Source organism: Spea bombifrons, chromosome 4, assembly GCF_027358695.1.
Source record: "Spea bombifrons isolate aSpeBom1 chromosome 4, aSpeBom1.2.pri, whole genome shotgun sequence".
In the NCBI taxonomy this organism is placed as follows: Eukaryota; Metazoa; Chordata; class Amphibia; order Anura; family Pelobatidae; genus Spea; species Spea bombifrons.
In genome coordinates this window covers 76,357,481-76,377,146 of record NC_071090.1, presented here as the reverse complement: position 1 = coordinate 76,377,146, position 19,666 = coordinate 76,357,481, and the positions used below count along the sequence as shown (strand labels likewise).

Below are 19,666 nucleotides of genomic sequence, written 5' to 3'. Positions count from 1 at the left end.
CGCGCGCCTCGACGTCAGGAGTGCCGTTCGCGCATGCGCGAACGGCTAACTCATAAATATTCATGTCGCTTCTTAAAGCGACATTTATCTTTTTTCCTCCTCCCCCTAATTAGGTGGGTAGGAGGATCCTGTAAGTGAGAGGGATATTTAAACCCTCAGTAGGCACTTCACCTTTGCCTGTGATAGTGCCTAATAGCCTTCACTAGCGTTCCATATTCCTTTGTTATTTATTGGTTCTGACTCCGGCTAGTTTTTGACCTTGATGTTTGCTGCCTGCCCTGACCTCAGCTCGTGACCCCGACTACTCTTTTGCCTGACCCCTGAATTTATTATTTTTTATTTATTATTTTCGTTCCTGGATTTTGTACTGCGCTACGCTCCTGTGTCCGTGATTCACTTTGGTGTTTCGTTGCTGGGCCCTCCATCTCCGCCAGGAGGCGCCTTCCCAATTTCTGCAGCGAGGATCCTCTGCTGTATTGCAGACGTGACACATAGCTTTTATTAAAAGAATAGTTCACATAGTTTACATTAATTAACATTTACTGGTAAAACTTTTTTCATATAGGGTCGTCTTATATTCAGGCTTTTTCTGTTTTTCATAAATAAATATTCAGATTTTGGGGGGTCTTTCTATAATCAGGGTTGTCTTATAATCGAGCAAATATGGTATATATATGTGTGTAAGGGTAGTGTATGTGTGTGTGTGTAAAGGCAGTGTATGTGTATGTGTGTGTGTGTGTGTGTAAAGGCAGTGTATGTGTATATCTGTGTGTGTAAAGGCAGGTGTGTATAAGGGCAGTGTATGTGTATATGTGCATGTAAGGGCAGTGTATGTGTATATGTGTGTGGAAATGCAGGTGTGTGTAAGGGCAGTGTATGTGTGTGTAAAGGCAGGCGTGTGTAAGGGCAGTGTATGTGTATATGTGTGTGGAAAGGCAGGTGTGTAAGGGCAGGGTATATGTGTGTGTAAGGGTAGTATATGTGAATGTATGTGTGTGTAAAGGCAAGTGTATGTAAGGGCAGTGTATGTGTATATATGTGTGTAAAGGCAGGCATGTGTAAGGGCAGTGTATGTGTATATGTGTGTGTAAAGGCAGTTTATATGTGTGTAAGGGCAGTGTATGCGTATATATGTGTGTGTAAAGGCAAATGGAGTAAGGAAGCCATGATGAAAATGATGGTTATTTACATTGCCCAAATAATTTAAATAAAATACAACTTACCAAAATGTATAACAATATATATAAATGATGGGTCAGCCAAAATCCCCGAAAACTGATGCGACGGAAATGTCGGGAAGAGAAAACATACATCAAAGCAAGGACAGCCAGAAGTATCACACCAGTGAACCCTGTGAACAACAAGTAGAAGGTAGTGAACAGTGACAAGATAATCAATGTTTTTAACAACTACATCCTTTTACATTTTTTCCCCTAGGTTCAGAATTCTGCAGATAAAGATGATGTGAATAGTATAAAGTATAAATGTGCAAATAGGGCAAAAACAATTCAGAGAAAAATTTCAGTTTGGCCCATTTGTTTTCGGACAACGAATGTGGTTTCCTGCCCATTTGTTCTGGATGAAAATCAGGGGGCATTCTCAGATGTTCTCTTACAGCGTCTCACCACTCAGAATATTTTCTTCTTCTCCTTTTTTCTCTCTTATATTCTCTTTTCTTTCTCCTCTCTTCTTTCTTCATCCACATCATAGCGGACATAACCTCCCGGTGAACTTCTGCCAAAATGGTGGAGCTTGCAGTGATGTTCTCTCAACCCCATTCCAATTAGGGGAGGGGACCTCACTAGAAGCTCCGCCATTTTGCCCTAAGATAACACTGTGTGAACTCGGTGGCGGAAGTTCGCTGTCAGGTCATGTCCGCGGAGATGCAGACAAAGAAAGAAAAAAGAAGAGCGAAAAACAAGAAGATGCAAAACATGGAAGCAGAGGCGGAAGAGATCGGCAGAGAAGGTAGGGAGACATTCAGAGAGTGTGAGTGAAAGAGCCTAATAAAAATGTACAGCTTTTTGCTTTGATTTTGTCAGTTTTGTGGGGCCTCTTTTTCAGAGATTTGTACGAAAAATAAAATTGGCAATTTGTACAAACTGAATACACAAGTCTAGTATAAAGGTATAACACAATTTAAATCTTATATTATTGAACAATATGCCAAAAAATATATAAACAAATTCACTATTTGAACTACGAAACTGATGAATGAAAGCAGAAGGGTAGTATGGACTAGTTTCCAGCTGCTCATATGTCCTTTCCATGACACTGACACTGAACTTAAATGTGAAAGTCAACTATATTGATAACGGTATAGCTAGAAACACTTTTATGAACACTGGGCACTCTCTAAGCTGCGCCCTATACATCATGGGCTTACAAATTAATTTTAATTAAATAGCAGCAATTAATGAGAAAGTTAATACTGTGCCATTTTAACTATGCAATATAGCCTAAGAATGACACCAACATTTTAGAATGAACCCTTTAATTGCCAACCACATATGAGATACATGGAAGCCACACATATACCATCAATTATGAGGTCTCTGACAAAATCAGAAATCTGATCCCTGCTTGTGAGCTTCTATGTTAGGTTGATAGATGTCTATAATACACATAAGATCAGCGGCACTGAGATTGTAGAGATCATCCGATCACATCAACTTCCTTTATGCTGCATCAGTCTGCACACAGCATGGAGCAAGACAGACACACCACTCTTGCAGGGTATAGGCCAGCTGTTTGGGGCAATGACAAGCTGTTTGGTGGCAAAAATGGCATAGACAAGCTGTTTGGTGGCAAGGATGGCACAGACAGGCTGTTTGGGAGTACTGACGATCTGTTTGGGACAAATATGGCGCAAACAACCTGTTTGGGAACACTGACAAGCTGTTTGGTGTCAAATATGCCACAGTCAGGCTGTTTGGGACAAAGATGACACAGGCAGGCTGTTTCGGGTACTGACCAGCTGTATGATGGCAGCAATGGCACAGCCATAAGGCCCGGAAAAGCTGTTTGGAGGCGCTGTCCAGTTGTTTGGGACAAAATATGGTGCTGGCAAGCTGCTTGGGGACATCAACAAGCTGTTTGGGGACAGAATGGCACAGACAAGCTGTTTGTTGGCACAGACAGGCTGGGGGCAAAGATAGCATTGTGGGAAATGTTGCTTTGGGGAGTCAGGGGGGCTGGGGCAATTTTTGCCTTGGGCCCTGTCGTTTCTTTTCACATCTCCTTCTATGAATCTCACCTGGTATGGTCTGGAAAAACCACCAATAATACTTCTGTGGCAGATCAGACCTAAAAGTAAGAGTAACTGAAATTAATTCTTGTAGGGTGGTAATATTAATAATTCACACAATTATGTTATTGCTTTTAAAGGTGTTCTAACCTTGGAAACCAAGATTTTTGCTCAGTCAGGAGCAGTTGTCGATTTTATAATTCTAAAGACTATATTTAAAAAAAAACAACAAAACTACTTTTACGGTTTATAAATAATTAATGCAAATATGTAGAAAGCAGATAAATGATAAAGAATTCTGAGTCATTAAGATAGTTACATTGAATAATAGTGTTAAAATACTTACCCATCATCCATAAATACTTTAGGAAATAGACACGCAAGTGTACTCAATGGAGTTATGGAGAACATATATATGTTGACTGCATGCCCCAAACTGTGAAGAACTAAAAAGAAAGAACTCATATGTATAGTATATTCTAAAAAGGATACAACGTGTTGTGGTCATTATGAAAAAATATAGCAATACCAACCTGTGAGTATAAGTGCTGTTTTGGCTACAAGTCTGTGGAAGTCCACAGCAGCATCAAAAGGGATGTACTGATTTAAGAAGGTTTCCCTTAGAAAAGTGATGAGATTGCGACACATTGTGAGCAGGATGTATGAATACATAAATGAGATGCTTGCGGCTGAGCCTCTTGAGATAGCAATACCTGGCAATGATACTTCAGCAATACCTGTGTGCTGTGACTCAAAGATGTAATCTGCAAGCAATTTAGAAGAGGGTTAGTAGCCATTAAAGTACATTTATTAACAAATGCTAGTACTGTTACAAGGTAAAGTCAAATAGTTGACTTCTTACTAAAGTGGAAGCTCACTAACAGTAAAGATAGGAAACATTTCTATACATTTTGCTAATTTTGCATGAGCATTGTTGTCAGGGTCCTACCTCACTCCCCCGGCGACAGCACAGGTCTCCACCCGATGGTGGAGTCGCAGGACGCCCGGGGACGAGCCACGCGGTCGCGGCCTACGATAGGCCGCATCCCCGGACTCCAGAGTGGCGAATGCCGCACGGGAGAAACGCCACACGTGGAGTGATGGCGGGGAGGCGTGGCCAGCGTCTCCAATAATGAATAACTCCTGGTCAGGGGCGGGATGAGTAGTGATTGACAGTCACTACTCCATTGTACATACTGAGGAGGGGAGGGGTCTCTGTTATTGGTGGGGAGGAGCTGATTTCTAGAGGGCTATTTAAACCCACAGCGTCTAGGCCTCATTACTTGATTGTTCAAGTCTCTACCTACCTGTTTGCTGATACCCGTGTTGAACCTGTATGCTGATACCTCTTTATTGGATTTACTGGACTTTTGACCTCAGCTTGTTTATGGACTTTGATATACCTCTCCTACCCTTGATCTCGGCTTGTTTAATGGACTTTGCTATACTTCACCTACCCTTGACCTCAGGATTGATACACGGTACAGTTTATGCCTTTTTCTATTCAGTGGAATAAACTTGACGATATTCCTGATATTGCCTGTTTGCCTCTATTGCATATCTGGTGTCTCACTGCGCTACGCTCCAAACCTTGCATACCCTACAATTGTTCAGCCATCTGACACTCAACAAATTAAACTGCTTAATATGGAAAATTAATATATAGCTGTATTGACCCAAGAGAAAATGGAATTCCATCTGAAGTCCTAAAAGATGTTGACCCAATAACAGATATCACCTTCAACTAGACTCTTGTAGAAACAGCCAACTTTAACAATATTATTTTGCAGCTGGAAATAAAAATTCCATGTGATATCAAGGTAAGTGACTTAATGATACTCACGGTAAGCTCTTTCTATGAACAAGCCAATAGAGATTCCATAAAAAATAATTGCACAGACAATATGGCGTCTGTAATTTTCAACAAAACGCTTTAACTCTTGTATTTTCTGATGCATTTTGCTTTTCTGGTATTTGTCCTTTTTAGCTTCTGTATATAAACGTGGTTCCACCAATCTATTCCTTAAAGAAAACAAAAATATGAAAAAAAAAACATTTACAAGGAACAGTCATCTTGTATTTTTTGTGAAATAAGGCTTCTTGTAACAAAACTAGTTAAGAAATCTTTTTTTTTTTATCTGATACATGCATTGTTTACTATGTTGGCCCAGTAAAGAGGCATCACCTTTTACTAAAGTCTCCAACTGTGGTTAAAAAGAGATTTATAAAATTAGAGATTAGAAATGCCAAGTAATATAGTCACTTATTTTTTTATTTGCTTTATTTTTAAGAAGGAAAGAACTCCCTGTTTACAAATGAAAAATCAAGACAGTGACTAAATCTTCACAAAGTGAATATTGACCAAGAGTGCTATTACTTTGTGTTTTGTAGCCCAGAGAGGATTATTGAAAGTAATATTTATATACCGTCCTGGTTCCATGCTGTCTATAAAAGATACTCTTCTACACATCTGATTGAAGACTTCTGGAGCTTCCATACCTACAAAATATATGCTTTCTGTCATGATCAAAGTATTAAAATAGTTTTAAGCAAATGCTGTTATTCACTGTTTGTATTTCACTCAAACAAGAGGAAAGAAAGAGACACACACAGAAATAATACCAATGTTTAACAGTCAGCAAAATTATTGGGGGGAAATTTACTATTGTGCCCTATGTGAGCAGCAAAAATAATTCTCTTGTCTGCTATTTTGTCTTATGAGCACTGTCATAGTTATTTTAGTAAAGCTAACAGTTATATTTAATTCTAAATGCAGTGGCAATAATATGTTTACAGTTATTATTTGTATCTATCTTAATTATGTCGCTGAGTAATGAGTGACCCTATTCCTAGTTTATATATCAGTGTCTTTCCAATGCTGACCTTTGAAACGCAACTGTGATAAACGAAGTTCCTTGTCATGATCCCGGAGCAGATAATGGAAATCTTCCCATGTCAACTCTGTTTTATTTTCAAATCCAGCCTCTTTGAACATACTTTCTATTACTTGTTCTGCCTGGTCTTTTGAGAGGCAGTTGTTAGATATTTCGATAAAAGATCTGAAATTAAACAGCATCACTTAAGGTCAAAATGTCTACAAAATAGAATTACGACAAACTAGAAACCTTTCTTTAGAAACAGTAAAAAGAATGTCAGAAAAAACAAGTGTGTATACATGAAAAGTGCACTTGCTATTTAGAAACTTAGAACAAAAGTTACTTATATTTTGCCTAATAAAAATATATTTACTTCAGCATTGTGAAAAACTCCTCCTTTGAAAGAAAACCATTTCCATCAATATCATACATAGTGAACATCAATCTAGACTTCTCTTTCGGGGAACCTACACATAATGACAAAAACAATATAAATTAATGTTAATTGAGAAAGTAAGATGAATATAAAAAGGAAACACAGTCAATAATTGAGTAAAAGAAGCACATCTGCAAACATTAAAGCAAACTCATTAAGTCCACAGTTTAGTGAAGCAAAAGCCAAAAGAGTAGAGAGTGCTCTTCTAAGTTACATTCACTGAGCACCTCCAAGGTCCTATGAGTTGCTGAATTTTAGTTCCCCATTCATTTAAATGAAAATGGAAGTAACATTGCTTCATTTATTCCAAATATTTCATTATGTATCAACTGGATACTTTCTAAATTACTCGAGAAACGTAGAGAGAGTTTTAAGGATATTTAACATTAGTAAAAATTAAAACCAAACTCAGCTTTAGTAAATTTGGTGAACTACAGATGAACATAACTGGAAACTTACCAGGTTTAGTCTTGAGCCTGTGGGTAAAATGCTAGCCCTCTGTGACTCCAGCTCAGTTTCTTCAATCTTTGGGCAAGGGGGTGCAAGCTTGTCATACAAGCTCCTTTACCACCTGCTGCCCACTACTGCATATTTCCCACACTCCAGCCCATTAAAGACTAATTAGGACTAGCCCATCCCCTATGCACAGCTTTCATTACCCCCTGAATGAAGTCCTGTTCCCAGAAAAGGAAAGCTTTGGGTGGCCAACCATAGGAAGTTATCTGATATATAGATAAGATATTTTATCTTGGGGTGATCAAAAAATTTTCTCAAGGTCCATCTCATAACATTTTGTTATCTAAGTACCTCAGAGGCTTAGTAAACCCATTTGAAATGCACTATTTTTTGATGACCTGTGCAGATCACAGGAAACAGGTAGCGAGATAAAGTAACATGAAAGTATACAGGTTTGTTAGGAATGCACCAGAGATAATACACTATAATGTTGCTTACCCTACAGAATAATGTAATTTAACATTTAAGATACATGAGATCTTTATACTAAAGTTCAAATACATGGTCATTGTATTTGCTTTAGTTAAAATAGTCCTGGTCTCCAATAGGGTAAAACATGCCCTGACCCCTACCACTACCAATGATCTGAATTTTGTTGCCAGCAATAAATTACCCCAACGTCATTTTGTGTTTTTCCTTTGATGTATTTGGTTAAGTGGCTTGGCTGTTCTCAAGATGCATACAGTGGGAACTATAAATCATGATGACACTATTAATCAAAGAACCAGAATGATGGAATTTCAGTTACTTCTGGAAAGCAGAGCTCGTCTCCTTGACATTAAAGCTGGCAATCTTGATACCAGGAATCCGGGAAGGAATCTGAAAATAAATTATATCCTGTAACCCCATGCTATGATCTTGAGAACCCAGTGGGGTACTGGGGAGAGCTTAGCATCAGAAATGACAATGGCTTGTCACTCTCTCATCCCCTTCCCCCTCTGAAGCTGTAGACTTTGTCTCTTGCAGACTTTCTAACCTCTTTGCTCTTTTGGAAATGTTCAATTTTCTCTCTGGATATCTCCATTCTTCTTATATAATGGAAAAGAGGAAGTCATGGAAAATGTTTAGTCTTTATGACAAACCCCTAAAATGGATCCTCAGACTTTGCTTCCTGCTCAACCTACAGAGAAGCCCGTACGGCAGACGTCAGCTTTCCAACTTCTTTAATCGGGAATGAATAGGATTGTTTACTGATTTCCCCTTCTTCCTCCGAAGTCAATGCTTCATACTACAAAACATCCTGCTCAGAAGTAGACAAAAGTTCTGCTCTAAACATGTCCTTTACAGCTGAATGTGAAGGATGGGTGAAACCAACAAGGCCTCAACATGAAAGAATGTAGACTGAAGTTCAGATTTCATCCATTGCACAAATTCTTTTCTGTCATCAGCCAATTCCTTATTCCTAAGACATGGTGAACAGCCGAGTGCTTAGTCTTACCAGAAACTTTACAAGGATCATCCTCCTGCATTCACTAAAACACCAGGACAAAAGGCATAACTTACCCAAATAAAAGTAGAAGAAGGGATAAAACAAAGCTAAATTGGGCAGTAGAGGGTAAAAAAATCCCACCAAAATCCGAACAGAAAGCACTGGAACCTTCATACACACCATGGGCTAAACTGGGAAACGACATAGCTTGCAAAGGATGACAAGGAAAAATAGAACTGTATTTGTAACGCATTTGTGTAGCAATTTCCAGGAAACTTTATTGCTTATGAAAGAAAATCCTTAAAACTAAATTTAAATGACTAGGGAGGCCACTCACCTTTCATTAAAATCACTAAAATGTTTAAGAACTCTCTGAATGATAAATATCCATTCCCATCTTCATCTGCAAGAGAGAACATTGACTCCACAAACATGGAATGAGGCTTCAGGCCTAAAGATTCAGCAAATTCAGTTCTGCTTAATTCACATTTTAGCGCTTCGATCACCTTAGTACAGCGTTTGGCTGTGAAATTTTCTATGTCTGACTGGTTGATTTGAAGAACCTGTTCAATATAAAATAAAAGCAAATAAGGTGTGTGTGTTATATTAATTCTGTAGAATTTTCTCATATGTTTTTGTCCCTTTGCCAACCTCCAGATATTTTCTATACAGAAGTATTCTCAGAGTATGCATTCTTCTTTAGGGTTACCTTACCTAAGATACAATCTATGTTTATTACATTTTTTCTCACTGTAGTTTATGGAACTATTATTACTTTTGATAGATTTACCTCTTGGTGTTAAAGTTTGTGGCATTATTTAAAGCAAAAACAAATCAAAATGCTTAATCATATATGACAAATCTGTTGTGGTATAGCATAGACTCTAAAGGAATAACCTTTTATATTTATTTGGTATTGTGCTGAAATAATTTTGTGAATTTATTTAAAAATAAAATATAATTTATAATTTATTTATTTTTTTAATGCATTTCTCTTTCATAAACTATACCCCCAAGAAAACAAATTTAAACTAAGCAAGGAGCTCTGAATTATTAGGTTTTTTTGGTTTTTTTTTTACTCACCCACATTCACTTTCTAATGCTCTTTCACAATCTCACTCATGTTCTCTCCATACTCTCATTCACTCTCTCTCTCACTCTCTGAATGTTTCCCTACCTTCCCTGCCAATCACTTCCTTGTCCCTGTCTCCTTACTGTGGAGCTCCGCTTCTTCTCCTGTTCTTCTATCTTCTTTCTCCGTTCGTCGCTGTTTTCATGGAAAACTAGACGTCGCCAGAGAGGCCAGAATAATCCATATAGATTGGTGGAGAAAGAGAGGTGCCGAAACTTCTCTTTCTCAGCAAATCTGTCTTCATTATTCTGGCCTCTCTCTCAAATTCCATAAAAGGGTGGAGACTCCAGACACACCCCTTCCTCTTCCTTCAATCAAGACAATAAGTCCCTGGGCTGACTTGAGCAGACACCTTGAAAGGTAAGTCATAGAGTGCTTCAAGTCATTTTTTGATAGTTGTCTGCTTGTTGTTAAGCACAGAGTGCCTATTATCATGCTCTTCACTGATAGATGTAAGTACTGTTTGAGGATATTATTGGTCTTTTCAGTTTGGCTGTTGGATTCTGGATGGGATACTGAAGAACAGTGTTAGGGCACGACTGGGAGCGAGAAGAGATAGCTAGGATATAGCTAGGATATTCTAGTCATGGGTGGTCATACAATAAGCCAAGGTCAGAGAATGTATTTAAATGTACAGAAAATGCTCAGGAGAATGCTGAGGAGCAGGGCCATCAACTAGGGAGTCACAGTACAACTGAGCACCAACATTAGGGTGAGATAGCTTTAAATAGCCGGGGTCGGTCCTGGAACATCAGGAACGTAATTGTGTCTTCCGTTGTCGTAGCGACACTGCGGTCCTCATAAATATTCATGAGGCGGCTGCACGAGCGTGCTGTTGCCTCACACGGCTGAGAGCAGTTCCGTTGTCTCCATTGAAGAGAAGAGGAGGATGCAGGCGGGGTGTCCTGGCTCCCCGAGGGAAGTGCTTAACACATCCAAAACCTAGAAATGTGAACTACAAAACTAATAATCTGTTCTGAGATGCCATGGAGGCAAATGATTTTGTAGAAAAATTTTCAAAAATAAATATGACAGTATTGTGGGAAACTGGGGTAAATCAACAGTGAACTCCATGGAATGGAACAAGCTTTTTTAAAACTTTTTTGATGGAGACCACCAGAAAAGGTATGATAAACATACAGGTGTTTTGCATATGCCCGTAGCGACCTGCAACCAGTGAACCATAAACCCAATGATGACTAGCAGAACACACACAAAGATAGATGGCAGGGAATACTCCATTATGCATTTTTAGCTGAATTAGCTAAAAGCTAAATATGTTACAGAAGGATGATACACTATATGGACATAAGTATTGGGACACACCTCTTAATTATTGAATTCAGGTGTTTCAATCAGACCCTTTGCCACAGGTGTAAAAAAATCAAGCAGGTAGCCGTTCAATCTGCCTTTACAAACGTGTGAAAAAAATGGCTCATTCTCAAGAGCTCAGTGAATTCAAGCGTGGTGCTGTGATAGGATGTCACCTTTGCAATAAGTCAGTTTGTGAAATTTCATCCCTGCTAGATATTCCCTGGTCAACTGTAAGTGGTATTATTGGAAAGTGGAGGCTTTTAGGAACACTGAAACTCAGCAATAAAGCAGAAGACCACAGACACAGCAGGGACAATGAGTGCCGAGGCGCATGATGCGTAAAAGTTGCCAACGCTCTGCTGATTTCATAGCTGAAAAGTTCCATGGTCGAGCAGCTGCATGCAAGCCTCACATCACCACGGGTTGAATCGAGTGATGTGAATGCACACCACCACTGTACTCTGGAGCAGTGGAAACGTGTTCTGTGGGGTGAAGAGTGATGCAGTCAGATGGACAAGCCATCTTGGCTAGCAGGCTAGCTGCTCCACCAGGATACATATTGTCGGAAATGGGATATATTTGGGAAAAGGGGATTCCAGGTGCCGACACACCTTCGTCTAGGGGTTAATAACTTAAATCCAGGTAGCTCGAATAATCACAGGAAAATGCTTCTTTGATAGGAAAATGGAGGGTTTAATGCTGTGATGAAGCCTATGAAGGCTAACACACACAGGGTTACATTGGGAATGAAGTTGTGACTGCAACAATGACGGAAAGATTGTGTCTAAGTGCAGCATGGATGGGAAGATTGTAACAACTAATGACATACAAGGAGTTCTTATAGGGTGGGATCAAAGGTACATTACTATTGGTTAACTAAAGACAATGCTAACACTATTACACAACATACAATTTACAATCCTATAGATAAACTAATCTCAAAAGACAATACATACAATTTACAATCCTATAGATACAATCCTAGGGATACAACATCAAAAGACAATACTAACACTATACAATGTACAATCCTATGGATGAACAAATTAAAAGACAATACTAACACTATCACACACTATTTACAAACAGACTATACAGACAATGTAATATACAATTTACAAAGTTGCCCTTTGATGTGGGCTTCGGGGGCTACATTTGCACTTAAATAAGTCTCCGTCTGTCCTTCCTGTGAGCATGTGAATTCAACTGGTCAAATTTTGTTTGGTTAGGTCAGATCACTTTAAGTCCTTTTACACCTATAATGACTGTAATTGATATTTTTAATATAATTATGTTATAATGCTCCTATGGTGTCTGACATAGTCTGCATGCTACCTCCACACATATTACTTTATTTTGTAATATTAATACATATTACCCATTTTGAGGAAACAAAACAACATGAGACTGCTAGTGGTAATCATATTATAATCATGTTCCCCTTCAGTTGAATCAACACGTGCAGTGATTGCTACGACTTAAGTGCTTCTCTTAGGTGAACCAAACCAGCTTATGTCAACAAACAGGCCAAAAGGTCTGTGCTGGCTGTGAGCTTGCATAGTCAAAAGAATAACTGAGGTCAAAACCAGAGATACTAACAATAATAAAGCATAACCAAAAGATCACCAACAAAGCTCACTACACAGGTGAGGAAGTGCAGTCAACATCAAGATTAAAAAGGCGTCAAGGGTGTAAAATGGCAGACAAGATCAGGATATTGTCAAAATGTTGAATTAGAACCCCAGAAAATAGGGCGGGGATAGAGGCAGGAGCTGACGAATACCAGAGACAACCGGGAGAGCAGCAGGATAGTGAACTTCAGGAGTAAAAATGAAATACAGCAGCAAAGTCAAGGAACTAACTAGGTCAAAACCAAGCATCAGGAACGTCAAAGCCAAATCAAGAAGGAAGAACGGGTCAAAATGCAAAAATCAGCAGACTGGAGAAGAGTTACAATACTAGAAGCACAAACACCAACCAAGTGCAGAGCAGTTATGAAGTAGGGATCATTAACAACAGGACTTCTTGGGTCAATCCAGGTCATCAGGAGGAGGGAGAGGTAAATATGGCCACTGTGACATCACACGTGCGCACACCTCTTCAGAGTATGCACGAGGGGTATTGCGCCGTCACGTGACCGAGAGTTAGGAGTACAGCCAGGAGAAGGCCTGTTCGCAAGCGGAAGTGCGGAGTGCTGCGACCGGTCACGGGACCCACTGTGCGAGAGCAGGTAAGTGCTTACAGATATCATGACATTGAACATTGCACAGAAGGTGAATGCTAAAGTGCAAGGAGCAAGGCGTTGACAGTGTGCCAAATCGGTGGACACCATACCAGCCGACATCTCCATTTTAGGATAGGAGATAAACTAGCAACTAATGGTTTGGACTTTGCAGCTTTGCAGACAAGCACAGAACCATAAGAATATATAAAAACTATGCAACATACCTGAGCAAAAGATTGACGGAAAAAGGTTTCCAGAATCTGACTTCTCTGCTTTTTTGTTACTGCTTCTTTAAAAAGATTGTGCTCTTTCATTTTGTATTCTTTAAGAATAATGCCATTCTCTTGTAGCTGATTGATAAAACTTTGGCATTCTTCCTCGCAATAAAAAATTAACACCTAGAAGAAAAAGACTTAATGTATATAATATGCTCTCAAATCCTCCCCAATGAAATGCATGGTATTTAAAATAAACATCAATAAAATTAAAACTATCCTGGAATAACAATATATTATTTGTTAAAAGAGAAAAGCAGAAATACAGAAAATGCTAATAACAATATATTATAAAAAATATTTGAAAATGGGGAATAAAAAAATACAGGAATTTATATGTTTCTTACTAAAATATTACAAAGCTATAGAAACCTAGATCATTCTCGCTAACAATCATTTGGGGAATATTTAGCCAATATAATAATGGATATTTTACAAAGAAAGTATAGATCAAGTTTTCTAAACATACCATCCTAACACATAAGCTATAGAATTTATATTTTCTACAAATTACACCTGTACATGTTTTTTACAGACTTCCTGAAACTAGATAAAAAATTCTCACCAAATCATATTCCTTTGGGACTTTTACCAGCAACGTTCTGCATCCACGGTTGTTTGATTGAATAACAGTGATGTCTGTATAGTTCTGCAAGGTTATGGTACGAATTACAGAGGACCAGCTATCCAGTACTTTGATTAGTTGCTGAGGGTAAATTTGGATAAGGACCGGACATATTGGTTCTTTTGGTCCATGCCATTCTTGAGCTGTGTAAGAGACAACACTTGAAGACATACACACCATAATCACCATGATCACAGACTTGAGTGAACAAATGCAAAACAGTCAACAGTATGGGGTGTACAGGTGTAATAAAAGTAAATGTTTTTGTTAATGCTGTAATCTTTTTATTTTAAATGAACCCATGTCTCGATTACACAATTATCTTTTTCATTAATACATTGTATTAAAAGGACAGTTCATTAACTAACAGCTTCTCGCAAAGAAGGATGCATAGTAAAGCACTATCTGAGAACTTTAATTTGCATTTTTTATAAATGAAGAATAAAATTTATGAGATACCAGGTGCAACTCTGGGGCTGCAGCTCCTCGTTTCCTTCGTGGTCCAGAGGAGCCAGTGGCAGGAAATCATCCCATAAAAATCACTTGGATGCCCACGTGCCCCAATGTTCACCAAGCCAGCACTGGAGCTGACCAGGAGATATGTTCGCAAGAGGGCATAAGCAAAGAAGACAAATGCTTATGGAGGGATTCTGTAGAATGCCCCATGTATTTGTGATAATGTAAAGGGGAAATCAAAAAAATGTAAAGGAACTTCTCAGGTATCACATGTATTAAAGTGCACATGATGATTAGAATGTTTCTTTAATTCTCCTGATATTTCTTATCAATGAAGAGTGAGTTTGGAATGTCCGCAGCACACAGCAAAATTCCAGAAGATAAATACTTATACAATATGAAAGAGCACTTTATTTTAATGACAATAAAACATCTTCATCCACATGCTTCCTTTAGGTATTTTGTAATCAGACTTCATTGATGAACACTAAACAGCTACGTAAATACTTCAAATATTTGTTATCATATAGGACAATTGCAAAAAAATTGCTGAAGATTCTACCCAAGCTACTTTCTTTTCTATTTTTCCTTTTCTACATCAATTAAATAATAATGGTCAGGATGACATGGCCAATGCAGTCTGACTTCGCCTGGAAAGTCTCATAACTCTTCTTAACCCTTAGATGGTCAAAGAAAATCTGTTGAAATTACCACATTAAAATCTTTATTTACCTGCTATTCCTTCTGCTGATAAAACCATTTTCACACTGGATATTGCATTTTTTTTCTGGATTTTTTTAAAGTCCTTTTTCCTTGATTGAGCAACAATCCAGGCGATGAAATAGCTGACTGTAAAATTAGGTGATAACACAATCAGTGAAAACACAAAATGCCGCAGTACTTCTCCCACAATAAGTAACCATTTTCCGAAGTGTCTCAGAACATATCACTGTCCATCTGTAAACTCACTACCTACTTATATGCAGTTATATTTTGACACAAAAAAAACACAAGGTGCCCATTTTGCACAAAAATTGCCAGTGATATAATAAGAAACACCTTACACATGTGGTAGCAATCTAACTATCCTGTACCTATCACATCTTGCCGAACACCATATGAGGCTGCAAGGTGTTTTTTCACCTCTGCAAATTTGTAGCTATTCCTTGTAGCCTGATATTATAAAATCATAACTTTCATCTTCTGATAATCACTATGGTCTCTGCCTTTTCGGAAACCTGCCTTGGGGTCACCCTTAAACCTCAAGTCATTTAAATTTAAAACAAATTTACCTAATTATCCATGTTGCAAAAATCCTTCAATTCTGCCAATTGGTTCTGCTCACACGTTTGGTTGACTAAATATAGCAAACATTGCAATTTTCATAACTTGGAGCTCTAAGGAGTCTATTTATGAACTGCAAGCACATGTGAGTTGCAGAAGCAAACTTGCATGGGTTCCATAAAACTGTGCCCCCAAACCCGTACACTGATGGCAGGACAGTTGATTTTATAGGAGTTTTAAAAAAAAGAGTTTAAAAATGCCTCCCACATGGATTTTTAGCTGCTAAACAAATGATTACCTTATAGCATTTATTAAAATAGATTTCCAACCGATAAAAGCTATTTAAACCTGACTATGTCTCTGTTATGCATATCAAATAAGGTCTTTCTCCTAGACAAATATACAACCTAATACAATCTCTTCAATTAGACATACAGACCTAAAGGAAATGAACATATAGCCACAAAGAGAATGCTGTATCCAGTTACACTGTCTTCAAAATAGTCAGTCACGGTCAGTGGAACGCATGCAGAAAGATTTTCAGCTGATATTTGTTCTGGCTGAGGACACGGATCACCTGTAAGAGCCGATAAAACAGTAAGTACTCTTAATGACTGCAGTGATGTGTAAACCTGAGAACTCTTTGGCCAGGACTAGAGTAGCATTGATGAACTCTAGCCAAAACTGTAAATTTCTTGAATACTATATATTTATATTGCTGGTATCTGTGATGCAATGTTTGGACTATTCTCCAACTCACAAAATTCATCTTGTAACTCCAGGGGTTTGGGATTTGTGGGACTCATACTGCATGAACATTCCTGGTTGGATGAAAATAAAAGATTTGCCCTCCCTGCCCCACCACCTGCCCATGCAGATGAGAGGGGTTAAGATTAACAAATACCCCTCTGGTGGGGCACAGATCTAGGATCATCCTTCCCACAACCCCTGCCTTGTGGATTACATCAAGCGAAGATAGATTACTTTTTATTTTTTTTGGTAACCATGGACTTTTTTTTGTGTTCAGTTCTGATATTCCCATTAATAGAATTTCTTTACAAACGTCCACAAAGTCTGTTGTTACTATCTAGAGACTAGAGACAAAGCAATCTTGAGGTTTACAGCTCTTACTGTGAAAACTAGTTGTGTTAACTGGAGACTACAAACATTTTTTTCTGTTGTGGGCTAATAGAATATTTCAGTGTAATCATTTACAGAAAAATAACAAATACAACAAAAAACTCACCATTTACCCAGGTAAACACCTGTCTCTGAATGTCTCCTGGATCAGCAGATGTAACAGCCAAAATAATATCATGGAAAGATGTATTGCGTATTTGTGATATTTCATTGGAAGTGAATAACCTATATATATATACAAATTATTCTTACTATGCATTATATAATTAAATATACCAACATTATGGACTTCAGACAAACACAATATTGCACAATTGTAATTTATATGTTTTCTCCAAATGTCGTTGCACCCCAACTTTGAAGAATGGTTTAGGGCCAGCACTTAGCCAGTTTACCTTGTATAATCCAATCAGTAAGGAGCCAGGCAAGCCTATCTTGCAGCAGGACCTCACTGAGACTTTCTCTTCATAATGCAAACTCTACTGCCAAGTCTCCCTTCATTGAATAAATGTCTCTTTTTTTATATATTTATACTTTAAATCTTTTTGAACATTAATCCACCAAATGGTATTACAAGCTTTGTTGGAATATGAAGATGCTACTCATTAGGATCCATAAAAATAACAATTATATGTATAGTTACCCATTTTTTTCATTTTCAAACCAGAATCTGTCTCCATCCCTTAAGCGCTGGAATTGATCAAGTATAATTGCAGTAAGGAGCTCCCCAGGGTCTCCGGAACTCTCCAACATTGCGCCAGGAAGTATCTCTAGCTTTTCAATATCATTGTTATACAGCATTGCTAAATCTTCAAAAAGCTGCAATTAAGAAGATATTGCATACTTTATTGTATAAAGGAAAAAAATATGTCAATTAAATGTGTGTCTTTTTTAAATCAATACCCTTGGTCTTCTAATGAAAAATGAAAGACCAAATGTAGCTTAAAAAATTGCAGATAAATTGCACTTTTTCCAAAATGAAGCTGTTCTGAAATGAAAGGTTTAGATTTAATTATATTTTTCTGTTGCTTTTAAATTCCCTATTTGGGAACTAATAAACAACTATTTTGGTGTATTCTATATATATGGAGACGCATTATAAAATATAACAATACAGAAGAGCTTAACTAGTGCATCTTAGTATACTGTTGTGCTTTTTCTACCGAACATAGATAAAACCAAATGATAATTGTATTAAAACCATGTCCCATTGCCAAAATAACTTAAATGATGCAGATTTCAGAATATTAAGTAACATAATTATACATAATGCTTGGTTTCTGGTGCAACAAAGACTCCAAAAAAGGGCCAGCCAATATGACAGGATTGCTGTCATATTTTTGATTTAGAATTTGTTTGCAACATGAAAAAAGCATAAATGACATACCTGTTTATTTGTTTGGTAAAGGTTGGGATTAATGTCTGTCCAATTTCTGATTGGATGTAATCCAAAGTATTCCCTTGCACGGTTAAAAAAACCCAATCCTAAATCCCGTCCTCGTTGAATGCTGGAAGAAATGTAGTCTGTCCTTGAATATTTCACAGGCCCAAACCAATAATCTGTTGCGTGAATAGATTAAAGAAGAATCAAAGAGGAGACTATAGCAAATTCCCCAAGGTAATTTAAGTTTTTTGTCATGAAATATTAGTTGCTGGAAACCATCATTCATCCATTACATAATATTTTTTTCCTGCATGTATTTCCCATATTTTATGCATGTAAAAAGTATGTACCACATAAACCTTGGCTTGCCTTGTATGCTGGTCTATGTCTGTGGTGGCAACCCCTCCACTCTGCAGTAGGCTGATCACATGTCCCAAATTGCCTGGGACAGTACTGGAATGGGAACTCATGTCTCTTGTCTTGGGCAGCCTCAATCTGGGAAAAGGCAGTGTCCCCGAATAAGAGCTCTTGGGTGGCATTTTACATTGAAAATTATTGAGTGGACAGGCTCAATTATTTTTCAGACGGACATAAAGTTTACATTTGTCTCAAAATAACTGAGTCCACTGGCGGGAGCCGCAAAACCAGTAAGGGGACAAGGTTGGCACTGGTAAGCTGTCAGAGGACAAGGTTTGTAACAAAAAGCTGTTTAGGACAAAGTTGGCACTGGGAAGCTGTTTGGACAAAGTTGGACTGATGAGTTGTTGGGGTACAAGGTTGGCACTGGGAAGCTGTTAGGGGACAAGGTTAGCACTGAGAAGCTACTTTTAGGACAAAGTTGGCACTGGGAAGCTGTGTTTTGGACAAGGTTGCCATTGGGAAGCTGTTTTTGGGACCAGGTTGACATGGATACGCTGTTAGGGGACAAGGCTGGCAAGTGGAAGATGTTAGTGGACAAGGTTGGCACCAAGAAGCTGTTTTAGGTACAATGTTGGCACTGGTAAGCTGTTAGGGGGACAAGGCTGGCACTGAGAAGCTGTTAGGGGACAAGGTTGTCAATGGAAAGCAGTTTTAGGGTCAAAGTTGGCAATGGGAAGCTGTTGGGGGAAGAAAACACTGGGAAGATGTTTTTTTGGAAAAAGTTGGCACTGATAAGCTGTTATGGGACAAGATCGGCATTGGTAAGCTGTTAGGGGACAAGGTTGACATTGGGAAGCTGATTTTTTTACACGACTGGCAATGAGAAGCTGTTAGGGGACAAGGTTGGCACTGGATTGCTGGTTTTGGGCCAATGTAGGCACTGAAAGGTTGTTAAGGGACAAGGTAGG

General features: G+C 38.3%; 1 protein-coding gene across 1 annotated transcript in view; it reads right to left on the bottom strand.

Annotated features, from left to right (window-relative positions):
• The window catches only part of LOC128490101 (dual oxidase 1-like), a 54,006-nt gene that overhangs the window by 12,797 nt on the left and 21,543 nt on the right, over nucleotides 1-19,666 (bottom strand). Inside the window, exons 12-27 of the mRNA XM_053461835.1 lie at nucleotides 18,342-18,514; nucleotides 17,598-17,773; nucleotides 17,061-17,179; nucleotides 16,254-16,391; nucleotides 15,263-15,379; nucleotides 14,015-14,217; nucleotides 13,399-13,572; nucleotides 8,842-9,067; nucleotides 6,497-6,590; nucleotides 6,131-6,306; nucleotides 5,674-5,746; nucleotides 5,091-5,269; nucleotides 3,781-4,011; nucleotides 3,594-3,693; nucleotides 3,257-3,306; nucleotides 1,224-1,351 (exon numbers count right to left, since the gene is read on the bottom strand). Of these exons, the coding sequence (XP_053317810.1) occupies nucleotides 1,224-1,351; nucleotides 3,257-3,306; nucleotides 3,594-3,693; nucleotides 3,781-4,011; nucleotides 5,091-5,269; nucleotides 5,674-5,746; nucleotides 6,131-6,306; nucleotides 6,497-6,590; nucleotides 8,842-9,067; nucleotides 13,399-13,572; nucleotides 14,015-14,217; nucleotides 15,263-15,379; nucleotides 16,254-16,391; nucleotides 17,061-17,179; nucleotides 17,598-17,773; nucleotides 18,342-18,514 (2,357 nt within the window). The remainder of the gene's footprint in view (nucleotides 1-1,223; nucleotides 1,352-3,256; nucleotides 3,307-3,593; nucleotides 3,694-3,780; nucleotides 4,012-5,090; nucleotides 5,270-5,673; nucleotides 5,747-6,130; nucleotides 6,307-6,496; nucleotides 6,591-8,841; nucleotides 9,068-13,398; nucleotides 13,573-14,014; nucleotides 14,218-15,262; nucleotides 15,380-16,253; nucleotides 16,392-17,060; nucleotides 17,180-17,597; nucleotides 17,774-18,341; nucleotides 18,515-19,666) is intronic.